This window comes from Globicephala melas, chromosome 15 (genome assembly GCF_963455315.2).
Source record: "Globicephala melas chromosome 15, mGloMel1.2, whole genome shotgun sequence".
Taxonomy (NCBI): Eukaryota; Metazoa; Chordata; class Mammalia; order Artiodactyla; family Delphinidae; genus Globicephala; species Globicephala melas.
The window spans coordinates 16,640,902-16,653,146 of record NC_083328.1 but is presented as its reverse complement, the minus strand read 5'-3'; the positions used below and the strand labels follow the sequence as shown (position 1 = coordinate 16,653,146).

The 12,245-nt window shown below is 58.7% G+C and overlaps 1 protein-coding gene across 3 annotated transcripts in view; it reads left to right on the top strand.

Moving 5' to 3' along the window:
• The window catches only part of SBK1 (SH3 domain binding kinase 1), a 48,777-nt gene extending 38,801 nt beyond the window's left edge, over nt 1–9,976 (top strand). For all 3 annotated transcript variants that reach the window (XM_060284375.1, XM_030871591.2, XM_030871590.2), the window contains 3 exons: nt 3,801–4,033; nt 5,470–5,672; nt 6,407–9,976. In XM_060284375.1, the coding sequence (XP_060140358.1) occupies nt 3,808–4,033; nt 5,470–5,672; nt 6,407–7,240 (1,263 nt within the window). In that variant the 5' untranslated portion in view covers nt 3,801–3,807 and the 3' untranslated portion in view covers nt 7,241–9,976. The remainder of the gene's footprint in view (nt 1–3,800; nt 4,034–5,469; nt 5,673–6,406) is intronic.
• The last annotated feature ends 2,269 nt before the right edge of the window (nt 9,977–12,245 follow it).

Sequence of the window (12,245 nt, the reverse complement as noted above, 5' to 3'; positions counted from 1 at the left end):
AGACGTCTATGCCTTCAACCACCAGTGAGGCTGATGTGTCTCACTTCACTCTCTGGGCTCAAGTCCCCACCTGAAAAAGGAGCTGGTCCACCTGCCTCGGGGACTGTTGTGAGGATTGAGTTCATACACGTGGCACACCTGGACCGGTGCCTGGCACCCAGTCGGCTTTCCGCAGGAGCTCCGTGACGGCATGCGCATCCCTGGCTGAGGCTCTGTCCTCTTCTGGGTCTCCATTTCCCCACTCAGATACTGAGGGATATGGATGCGATGTTCACACATTCTGACTTGGGGGAAAAAACAGTGGTTAAAAGCACCAGCTTTGGAGCCAATGCCAGCAGTAGCTAGATGACCTTGGGCAAGTTATTCAGTCTCTGTGCCTCAATCTCTTCACCCCTAAAATGGGGATAATAATAATACCTACCTCATGGAATTGTGAAAGTGAGATGAGTTCATCCTCCAGACAGGGCCTGACGTAGTGAGTACATTTAAGTGTTAGCCGCTGCTATTACTGTTATTATTTTCTTCATCTTATGGTTGTAGAAGCTGAGGCCCAGAGAGGTGATGTGACTTATTCAAGGTCACCCAGCTAGAAAGTGGCGCACGTTAGGATCAAGGCCAAGCCTGCTGAGCCCCAAGGCCCGTGCCATTTCCATCGTTCCCCACTGTGCCTCTTAAGTCACGTGTGTAGTAACTGGGACGGAGGCAGTGTGTACCTGGGGGGATGACGCAGCCGCAGGGACAGGGTGCGGGTTAATTCCTTGTCTCCTGCTGACACCTTGCAGAGAACAGGCCTGAGGGGAGAGGGAGGTTGAAGGAGTGAGGGGGGGCAATATACAGGATCCCCCAACCTGGACCCTAGGAACCAAGGGAAGGGACAAGGAAGAGTTGAATTTGATGTAGTACCAGCCCCCAGGGCGCTCTTGGCCTGTTGATGGGGACAGACAGGGACACACAGCTGAGACCACCATATTCAACAGAGGCCCTGAGAGAGAGACATACAGACCCTGTCTGAACCCTGGGGCCGCTCAGAGACAGAAATTGGCACCTGGGGCAGCACGGAAGGCTTCCTGGAGGAGTGGCACCTGAGGATAATGAGATAAGGAGGTGGGGTGTGGGGCAGGGGGCAGCGAAGGCAGGCAGCAGGAATGACGGAGGGCACTGGAGAGGCGTGTTCAAGCTGTAGAGAGGCAGAGCTGGGCAGTGGTCAGAGCATGGGCTGAGCCTGGGGTGAGGGAGCAGGTGTGCCCCCCACCAAGCCCGGTGCCTGCCCAGGGCAACTCTGAGGCCAAAGCAGCAGAGATAAGCCAAGCACCGACAGTCCCTGGGGGAGGGAGGTGGGGTGGGAAGAAGGGCTTCTAGCAACTTGCGGCTGCCAGTCCAGCTCCCAGGAGATGTGGAAAACGGCCCAAGCTGATCTGACAGGGGCCGAAGCCCGAAGTGGGTGCACTGCCGCACGTGTGCACACATGTGCCCACACACACGCGGCCCGCCCGCCTCAGCAGTCCTTGGGGAGTCCACACACATCAGGAGAAGTAGGTCAGCATAGCAGCCCAGCGCCGGGAACTCTTCCTGGTGGGCAGGGGGAAGAGCTCCAGATGAAGAGGGTGTGCGCTCATTGGCACCCCTCGGGGTGGGGTGGGGTGGGGTAGCCCCACACTCCACAGGAACAGCCTTACCTCTCCCGGCTACTTAAGAGCAGGTCGTTCTCACTCGGCGTCCTTTCCCCCCCAGCTAGCGGGTGGACATTTGATAAGAAGAGAGAGCTGACCCCTTCCAGCCCTGCAACCAGAGGAAGCCTTGTGGGGAGATGACACCCCACTCTAGCCCTGCAGCAGGAGGGCCCCAGTGCTGTCCCGCCCGGAGCAGGGACTGCAGAGGCTTGACGACGGTGCCAGGCAGGGTTGGGTTCAACACACTGAGGGTGGCGGAGGAAGCAGGGCCGGGTGTCAGTGGGCCTGGCGCCATCCCTCCATCTTCAGGTCTGTGAAATGCGCTGGAGACGCTGAGGGCATCGTGTGGGACTTTGGCGGGCTCATGAATGGAGGGGAGGGGCCCGCACGGGGGAGCAGGATCCTGAAGAAGCGGAAGGGGGCGGGAGCCAGAGCAGAGGGGGCGGGGACGGCTCCCTGCCCCGCCAGCCAGCCGGGAGGACGTGCAGATGGAGCTCCGTTTGGGGCTGGGTGGGAGGCAGGAGGTTCCCTCCTCGTGCTCCTCCTCTCCGCGTGAAGTGGGAGGCTGGGTCGTGCCGAGGGGGAAGGGGAGGCAGAGGAGGAGAAGAGGGTTTGGGCCTGGGAGGGGAGCGGCCGGGCCAGGGTGAAGATGCCAGGCTCGCCTCTGCCCCCAGCCTCCAGCCGTGCTCAGCAGGCGAGCATGGAGGTCATCCGAGTGAGAACGCGTCCACGCCTGACACTGGGGTGCTCACTGTGCACCAGGCATTCCGCGTCCTTTGACCCTTAGGGAAAAGATACTATTATCCTTTTGCTAAGGCGGGGAAACGAGGCACAAAGAAGTGAAGTCGCTTGCACGAGGGCATCCAAATAGCGAGTCATAGAGCCAGGCTTCAAACTCGGCAGTCTGGCTCCAAGTCTGTGCCTTCCCTCAGAGCCGCGGGGTTGTTCTGCAGGGGTGGCGGCTGAGGGGTGGGCTGCGGCTGCTGAGAGCAATGGGTGGTCCACCTGGGATTGGAGGGAGAAGGCAGTGAGGGCAGAGGAGCTGCAGCAGGAGGCAGCTCCCGAGGGTCCAGCCTAGAGCGGATTCAGCGCTGGCCTCCCCTGCTGGCGCGCACGCAGACACGGACACGCGGACACCTGCTCCCGGGGCCTCAGCGCCCTGGTCTAAGCCTTCCCCATTAGACAGACGAGGAATGCAGACTCCAGATGGGCGTTCACTGTCACCCGGCCCTGAACTCTCCCCATTGCAGCTCTCTGCCCCCCTCCCCGGCACCATCTGGAGGCAAACTCAGTACCCCCGACGGGGTAGGTGTATCCAGGAAGGCCTTCCCACCCAGCTCGTGTGAACATTGAAGGTGTCGGTCGGTGAATTTGGAGGGTAGGGGCGAGGGAGGGCGGATCTTTGCAGGACAGGCATTCTGTCCTTGTGTCTGGGGAGCCTGGGTGGGGCCCTGGGGCTACAGCTGTGGCAGTGTGTACCTGAGCCAGGCTGTGTGTTGTCCTCTGAGGTTGGGGGAGGGATTAATGCTGTGATGGGGGTGTGGCCACACCTGCACCGCCCTGCCAGACTTTCGTCCGAGACCCCTGCCCTCAGACCTCGTCTGCCTCTCCCCCTGCCTTATTTTCTCTATGGCGCATGTCACCTTTTATCATAATATATCATTCATGGGTTCACTGTGTTTTGTCCATTTCCCCCCTAGGACGTAAGTCCTGTGAGGGTGGGAGTCTGGTCTATGTGTTCAGTGCTCTGTCCCCAGGGCTCCAAAGAGCACCTGGCGAAGAGCAGGTGCTGATCAGTACTTGTGCACTGGAGCACTCATGTGAACTCAGTATGTGGCGTGTCTTTGTGTGACATAAAAACGTGTGCATTGCCTGACACAGTGTCTGGATGATAGCACGAGACAGGCCAGCGGTACCCAAGTAGGGGCTGGGAGGCAGTGGCTGTGTCTCTGGGGAGGGCTGGCTCAGGCCTGGCCCTGAAGCTTTGGGGGAAAGGTGATGCAGCAAAGATGCCTGTTGCCCCCTTGTGGTCATCTTCGGCCTGGCTTCGGACCCAGCCCTGGGGATCCTGGGCCCTGGGGAGGGAGGAGTAGACCCTGGCTTGATGTCACACTCCATGCCACACAACAGGGAGAAGATGAGCGTGGGCTGCCCAGAGCCCGAGCCGCCCCACTCCCTGCCCTGCTGTGGGCCAGGGACCGCCCCTGGGCTGGGTGCAGGCGTGCCCCTCCTCACTGAAGACATGCAAGCGCTGACCCTCCGCACGCTGGCCGCAAGCGATGTCACCAAGCACTACGAACTCGTCCGGGAGCTGGGCAAGGGCACCTATGGGAAGGTTGACCTGGTAGCCTACAAAGGCACAGGTGAGTGTCTGCAGGGTGGCCAGCTCTAAGACAGGAGTGGGGACTTGGCTGGGGCTCTCTGTAGGGGCCAGGAGGCCAGCAGGAGGCAGAGTCAGTGGTCCACGTGGAGAGAATGTGGCCTGAAGTGGCCCAGGGAGGAGGGGACCAGGCAGATGGGACAAGGGAGCAATTTCTGGGCAGAGTGCCCAGACTGGAGGGTGGGCTGCTTTGGGGCCATCCAGAGTGCCTTTGGGACAGCCAAGGGGATAAGCCCGGGGACATCTGGAGTCAGGGGAGAGGTCAGGGCCGGCGGTGGTGTCTGGGGAATCACCAGCATATCGGTGATAGCAGCCCCCAGGGAGGTGGACCGAACTGAGGGGGTCCTCGGGAACAGGGCACCATGCTTACAACAGGTGGGAGAGGGCCTTGTGCGGTCAGTGTGGCCGTCTCCATTTCTCAGGTCACTGAAGACTCTGAGACCCAGAGAGATTCAGTCACTCAGCCAAGGTCGTGCAGCTACAGAGGATGTGAGCTAGAATGAGACCCCAGTAATCAGCTCCAGGGCCTTCTTGCTTAACCCCTGAACTTGATGCCTTCCCCACAGTGTAGGCTCACAGCAGTGCCCACACAGCCAGTCAGGGACAGGGGCTGCATGAGCGCCCACAGCTGCACACAGAGGAGACAGGGACAACAGGAGGAGTACTGGACATGGGGTCACCTGAGCTTTGCTACTTGCTTGCTGTGTGACCTTGGGCAAGTGACTTAACCTCTCTGTGCCTAGGTTTCCTCCTTTGTAAAATAGGGTAGCATTAATGCCCAGCTGATAGGGTCCTAATGAAGAGTGAGCTGTGCACATGAAGTGCAGAAGGCAGACCTGTGATGTGTAAGTGCTCTGTGGACACACACGTGTGTCACACAGCTATGCACCCAGGTGGCTACAGATGCCTGCTCAAGCTCAGAGTCAGGGACGTGCGCCTTGCAGGTCCTCATCTCTCCGTGTCTAGTGCCTTCTTATTTATTCATCCATTTAAGAAACATCTGTTGAGTACCTACTATGCATCAGACTGTTGTCGGCACTGGAGACACAGCAGCAAACAAGACAAAGGTTCCTGTACTCAGGGAGCAGCCTTCTAGGTGGGCGAGACAGACAGATAAATAGGTACACAGTATGCCAGGAAGAAAATGAGAGGGTGGAGGAAGCAACAGGCCCTCCTCATCAAGGGCTTCAGGCTGGGCATGGAGGACCCAGGCTGACCCCTGACTTGCTGCATGGCCTTTGACAAGTTCCTTCCCCTCTCTGGGCCTCAGTCTCCTACCTGTGAGATGAGGAGAGTCACACCTGCTGGGGCCATCATTGTGCACTGTGGCTGGGGCAGGCTGTGCAGACAGGCACGGGTGTGTGAGGTGCAGGGGTACAGGGAGAGGGGTCTTCACCACTGTCACTGTCACCTGGCCAGGCACAAAGATGGCACTGAAATTTGTGAACAAGAGCAAAACTAAGCTGAAGAACTTCCTGCGGGAGGTGAGCATCACCAACAGCCTCTCCTCCAGCCCCTTCATTATCAAGGTCTTCGACGTAGTGTTTGAGACCGAGGACTGCTACGTCTTTGCTCAGGAGTATGCACCTGCCGGGGACCTGTTTGACATCATTCCTCCTCAGGTACGGGGGTGGTGGCTGAGGAAGGGGAGATCTCCGGAGTAGGAGAGTCGAGGAGGAGTCAGGCGCCTCCCGACTTAATCGTTTATTAGGCGCCTACTGTATGTCAGTCACTGTTTGGAGGGCTGGGGATACACAGCAAACAAGACGAGGTCCTGCTCTGGTCCTAGAGGGGGAAACAGACACTCCACAGTCAGCCAGATGATGCACTGAGATGAGGAGCAGCCAGGGTGATGGGATGAACTCCAGCAGCCCCCTCCTCCGCAGTTGCATAGCAACAGGTGGGGACCCAAGAGGGGAGGTGGCAGGGCCACCAGAGGAGGTGCCCTGGAGTGGGGAGAGTGCCCGGGGGGACTCCAGGCACCTGGTTTTTTGCAGTCGGCCAGGGTGAAACTGCTCTGCCGCTTGCTGGGTAAGTGACAAGGCCTCGGTGTAAGGGAAACGGGCATGTAACGTGCTGCAGAGTTGAGTCGTGCGGGATAGGTCGCTTAGCAAAGCACCTGACGCAGTGTAGGCGCTCTGGACAGTTGTTGCGGGAAATGCGGGGAAGGTGAGGAAGGTGGGAAACCACGGGGCCAGGGAGGGAGCCTGGGATGAGGGAGGGTGGCTGGCACCGGATCTGCCCAGGAAAGGGACCCGGAGGGAGTTCAGGCGAGCGGTGGCGGGGACGGGAAGGAGAGGACTGGGTCGGGGCCGCCCGGCGCCCCTGATCGGCTCTCCCGTCTGGCCGGCCGCAGGTGGGGCTCCCCGAGGACACGGTGAAGCGCTGTGTGCAGCAGCTGGGCCTGGCGCTGGACTTCATGCACGGCCGGCAGCTGGTGCACCGCGACATCAAGCCCGAGAACGTGCTGCTGTTCGACCGCGAGTGCCGCCGCGTGAAGCTGGCCGACTTCGGCATGACGCGCCGCGTGGGCTGCCGCGTGAAGCGGGTCAGCGGCACCATCCCGTACACGGCGCCCGAGGTGTGCCAGGCGGGCCGCGCCGACGGCTTCGCGGTGGACACGGGTGTGGACGTGTGGGCCTTCGGCGTGCTCATCTTCTGCGTGCTCACCGGCAACTTCCCGTGGGAGGCGGCCTCGGGCGCCGACGCCTTCTTCGAGGAGTTTGTGCGCTGGCAGCGGGGCCGCCTGCCGGGGCTGCCGTCGCAGTGGCGCCGCTTCACCGAGCCGGCGCTGCGCATGTTCCAGCGGCTCCTGGCCCTGGAGCCCGAGCGCCGCGGGCCGGCCAAGGAGGTCTTCCGCTTCCTCAAGCACGAGCTCACGTCCGAGCTGCGGCGCCGGCCCTCGCACCGCGCGCGCAAGCCCGCCGGGGACCGCCCGCCGGCCGCGGGGCCGCTGCGCCTCGAGGCGCCCGGGCCGCTCAAGCGGACGGTGCTGACCGAGAGCGGCAGCGGCTCCCGGCCCGCGGCCCCCGCCGTTGGGCCCGGGCCCGCGCCCGCGCCCGTCCCCGTGCCGGTCCCCGTGCCCGAGCCCGGTCTGGCTCCCCCGGGGCCCCCCGGCAGGACCGACGGCCGCCCAGACAAGAGCAAAGGGCAGGTGGTGCTGGCCACGGCCATCGAGATCTGCGTCTGAGCCGCCCCCGCCACCCTCGGGCCCGGGGCGCCGTGCAGCAGCCAGGCCGGGGCGCGGGAAGACGCCCTGGGCCGAACCGGCCAGCCCCCCGCGGCGGCAGAAGGGAGTAGTGGTAGACGCCCGGCCCGCGGCGGGCTGGTGAGATCGCCACCAAAAGGAGCCAAGCCCCCCCAGGCCCGAGGATTCAGAGGCCCCCTGACACCAGGAGCAAGGGAGCTTGCCGGCAGACTTCCCACACCTCCCTGAACCCTGGAACCCTGACTAGTTGCTCCCGGCCCTTTGCACCCCCTGGCAGATCCTGCAGGCCCGCCCCCGGTCCTGCCCTCCCGGCCTCCCCGCCCCCCACCCCCACCCTGGGCACGAAAAGGGGCTGAAGTGCTGGGGCAGAGAAGGGCCTTAGGGCCCCTGGGCACTGGCTGGGAGGAGGGAGATGAGCTGAGGGCGGGGGCGTCGCTCAGCGGCCACCTGCCCCTTTCCTGGGAGGCTGGAGGGGAGGGACCAGGCCCCCTGCAAAATGTAGCAAATGTCTGGAAGCTGCAGAAGTGTGTATGTGCAGACACAGGGCCCGACTCCCCACCACCCAGTCCCCAGATGAGGACACTGAGCCCAAAAGGAGGGCAGCCAGCCAGAGACCACACAGCCAGAGAGGTGGAGCTCTGGCGGCCCTCCCCTCCCCCACAGGGATTTCAGGACAACTGAAGGGCTCCGGGACCCCTACATCCCTAGGCCAAGGGAGTGAGTGCAGGGCCGGGACCGCCTGCCCACCGCACCTTCCCCAGGCCCGGGAAACCTCAGATCCTTCTCAGTCCTCGCTGCCCCAGCCCAGACTCAGGGGCCTGGGCTTTTGGCAGGCGGCCAGGTGATCTGTGCCGGGAATCTCTCCTGGGTTTCTGCTGGGGTCTAACATGTCAGCCCGGGGCTGACCCCATCCCCACGTCTCCCAAGTTTCTGGTACTGGGGTGTGGGTGTGAGAATGGGAGGCCCTGGAAGTGGGAGGGGGTGAGTGTGTGAATAGGTATGTGTGCAGTGTGAGTGCATGTGGAGTGCACATGTGTGCGTGTAGCCTCGTGTGTTCAGTGGCTGCATCCAGACGCCTCAGTAACTCCACCCCAGGATTCTCAGCGGGCAGCTGCCAGAGGGCTTCCAGGCCTGCGGTTCAGCACACCCCTCAGGGAACCCAGCAAGGAGGCACCTGCAGGTTGGTTCAGGACCCTAGGCAGCAAAACAGACCAGAGGGACCCAACCTCACCCAGCACGACTCCACGACCCCCGCCCCCTCCGTGGAGGCCTGGGACCCCGCAATAACCTCAACATGGGTGAGGCTGCTCCCTCTGCCTGGCAGTGCCCCATCCACTGTCCCGGGCCACACCTTCCAGGGTTCCTCCTGGGGTTCTCAGCCATTTGAGGGAGCTCCCTGACAGGCCAGGCTGACCAGAGGGGCCCCTCTGGCCTGAAGTCCCCACCTCTCCATTCACCCTCATTCACACCGCGCAAAAGGGCTATAGGTCCCCCTGCCCTGCCCGGGTCCAGTTTACAAACTGTGCGGTTGCCCCAGGGCCTGGCCCCCACCCCTCCTTGGTGTGCCCACCCCTCTTGAGACCCACCTCCCCAGCGGGCATTGGGGCCCTCCACATGCCAGGTAAGTAGCAAACCCCTCCTCCCACCAAGGGCCAAGTCTCAGAGAAGGCCCCCCCATCACTGCCCCCGGCCCACCTGGAGCCCATCTGGGCACCTCTCCCAGCCGCAACTTCTCCTTTTGCCTTAGGCCTCTTGACATCCTGTCTCTCCTGCAATAACAAGGAAGCGAGATTCCAAGTAGACGCCCCTTGCGTGCGCCCTCTCACTCTCTCTCTCTCTCTCTCTCTCTCTCTCTCTGTTAAGATCCTGTCTGAGAGTCTCTCCCTCGTAGTATCTAGGATGTTAGAGTGGGGAAGGGATCATAGTTCTGTAGCCCAACCCCTGTTTCCGGAGGCACAGAGAAGGGGCAGCAGCGGCCAACAAGGAAGCAGGACTGGAACCGGGTCTGCGCCCTCCCTGTTGGGGCCTTGCTGCCGCTGCCGCCACCACCTCTGCTGGTTGGGCTGGGACCCTGTGCCCCTTAGGAGAGGTGTTGGTCACAGATGTTTACCTCAGTTTATGTCACTGTCGAAGAAAAAATAAACAGCAAAAAATAACATCATAAACATGAAGACTTAGAAGACAAAAAAGAACAAAAAACAAACAAAAAAAGACCCCTCGCGATTCTTCTGTGAAGGTGTATGTGTGTGTGCGTGTGTGCCTGCATCTCTGTCCTCCCCTGGGCAGGCCGGGTCATCCCTGCCCTCTGTCCCAGCCCTGTGCCCCCCACACTGCCCCCTGTCCTTCGGTGCTTCCCAGAGGCCCCTCTGAGCTGGCCTGTGGGGTATGGGGAGCCCCTGCAGGGGAGGCAGGGCCACAGGTTAGCTAGAGGGTCTCCCACCAGGCCAGCTGAGCAGAGCCCTAAGGCTGCCACTGCTCCCCGAGCCCACTCTGTGGCCGGCAGGACAGTCACGATGGCTGGCGTCAGCATCCAAGCCTGGCTCAGGGCCTGGGTGGAATCCCATCCCCAGAGCCCCAGACCCTTATGTTGCCACCGTCCCCCACCATGTGTTTGTAAATACTCTGGCATCCTGTGGCCCTGAGAAGGTTTTTAAATGTGTTATTTACTTCTCTAATCATGACAATTGCTATAAAATAAACAAAAGTTTAGAAAAATTACCACTGGGTGGCTGTCTTGTCTCAGATATGGGGTAGAGAGGGAGGCACACAGAATTACTCTGGAAACTGAAAACTTGACAGATGGGTTAAGGTGGGGTCTGCAGAGTCCAAGGGCAGCTACTCCAGGGCTCCTGCGACCTCTCATGTGACCTAAAGTAGGTCCAGCCCAGGGACTGAGTGTGAAGGGAACAAGGACCCACGTTCTGGGGGAAGAGGCAGGGACTTGTCCCTGGACTGGAGTCCGGCTTTGGCGTGGAGCCCTTCAGACTGGGCAGGAAGTAGAAACAGAAAGCCCAGAGGAACAGAGTAGGCGATTCATCCAGCCGCTGCTCAGCAAATGTTTACGGAGTGCGCCTGTCTTCCTAGCGGAGCCTGGGGATGCGCCAGTAAACAGGACAGATGGGGCCCCTGTCCTCAGGCAGCCAGCGATCTAATGATGGAGCAGACATTACCCACATGGAAGGCTGGGTGCTGGGAAATTACATAACCGAAAAGCTGTTCAAGTTTGGAGGCGGCAGGAGCTCCCTGAAGACGGAGACCAGAGGACTCGGCAGAGTTGTCTGGGCATCGGGCACAGAGGGTGTGAAGAAGCTGATTGGCAGTGGACTCAGAGGCAGCAGGCAAATGGCCGTTCTAAAGCAGGGCAGCTGGGGCCGGCTGTGGAGAGTTTCATGATTCAGCATTCATTCGGCAAATATTTATTAATTACCTACTTGTGTCAACAGAACAATTCTGTTGGCTCTGCCTTCAGACACAAGTCCACCCAGAATCTGAGCTCGCTCACCGCCGGCATTGCTCCCACCGGAAGCCGGCAGCCCTCCTCTGCCTGTTGCCCCTCACTGGTCTCCCAGCTTTCTCTCCTGAGCCTCTTCAGGCTTTTTTCAGAACAGCAACCAAAGTGAGTCCTCCCATAGACAACACCTGTCACTCTGTTGGAAACATTACAAAAGCTCCCTATTTCACCCCAAATCAAAGCTGAAGTCCTTACAGTGGTCTCCAAGGTCCCAGCCCCATCCCCTACTCCACCCCTGTGCTGTCTTCAGGCCATGTTGGTCTCTAGGACAGCCAAGCGCACGCTCCCCTCAGGGACTGTACCCTTGCCTTGGACTCTCCCAAATCTCCCTGGAGCCCCCTCCCTCCCCTCCTTCAGGTCCCTGCTCAAATCTCAGTGGTCGCGGGGGGCGGGGGGGGGAATGGTGGTGTGCTGAAGTGGGCGATTGGGATTGACATGTATACACTGATGTGTATAAAATTGATGATTAATAAGAACCTGCAGTATAAAAAAACAAACAAAAACAACTAATACTAAATTTTCTTTAGGTTATTTGTATGGAAATATGTTAATATAAATGTTTCAGACATTACATGAAATTTCTAAAAATCTTATATGTTCTGGTATAATGTTATAAGTCATAATTCTAGGTATGACTTTAAAATGCATATCTCAGAAATAACTAAATTTCCTTGTCAATTGCATCATTATGAACTTTCATCAAATCTTTAACCGTGGTCATTTTTAAGTCTTTTGTCATTTACAGACAGCTCTGGGTGTACTCTGATGCTTTTGCAAAAATGTTCCTGTAAAAGGGTTTCATCTTCAAGGAATTCATGGAAAAGACTCTGACAAGTACAGGTTTCTGGTAACTGACTACACTGCTGAACTCAATGAATAAGCATTTTCAGAACTCTAATGGAAAACTGATGAATTCATAGAAGTGCTAACAAAAGATCAAGATGAAAAAAAATTAATTACATGGGACTTAGCGAACTGATGAGGATGATTATAATTTTTGTGACTTTCTGTTTGAATAAAAAAAAATCCGACAAGGACTCAGAGGGAAAACATATACAAATCAATTTTCACCGCAAAGTAAAGGAGCTGTTACAGTGGAGGATTACTGGACTGTCAATATTATGACACAGTGTGAGTGTGTTTCGTGTTCGGTAATTGCGATCATTGTTGCTTTTGTTGTGGTCATCCATTTACAATGCTTGGTGTCAGTTTATTTATCTCTTGTAAAAATAAAATACAGTGTGTGTGTGTGAAAAAAAAAATCTCAATGGTCAGAGACGACTCCCTGCAGCAAATGACCCTCGCCCTGCTTCACTCACCACCGCTCGCAATACGAAGTATTTGTTTGTTCTCCATCTCTCCCCATTAGAACGTAAGTTCCATAAGAGAAGAGTCAGTATTTGGCAAACTGCTACTCTCCTCCCCATCCCCACCTCAATCCTAGTACAGGGCCTGGCACATGACACTCAAGAATTT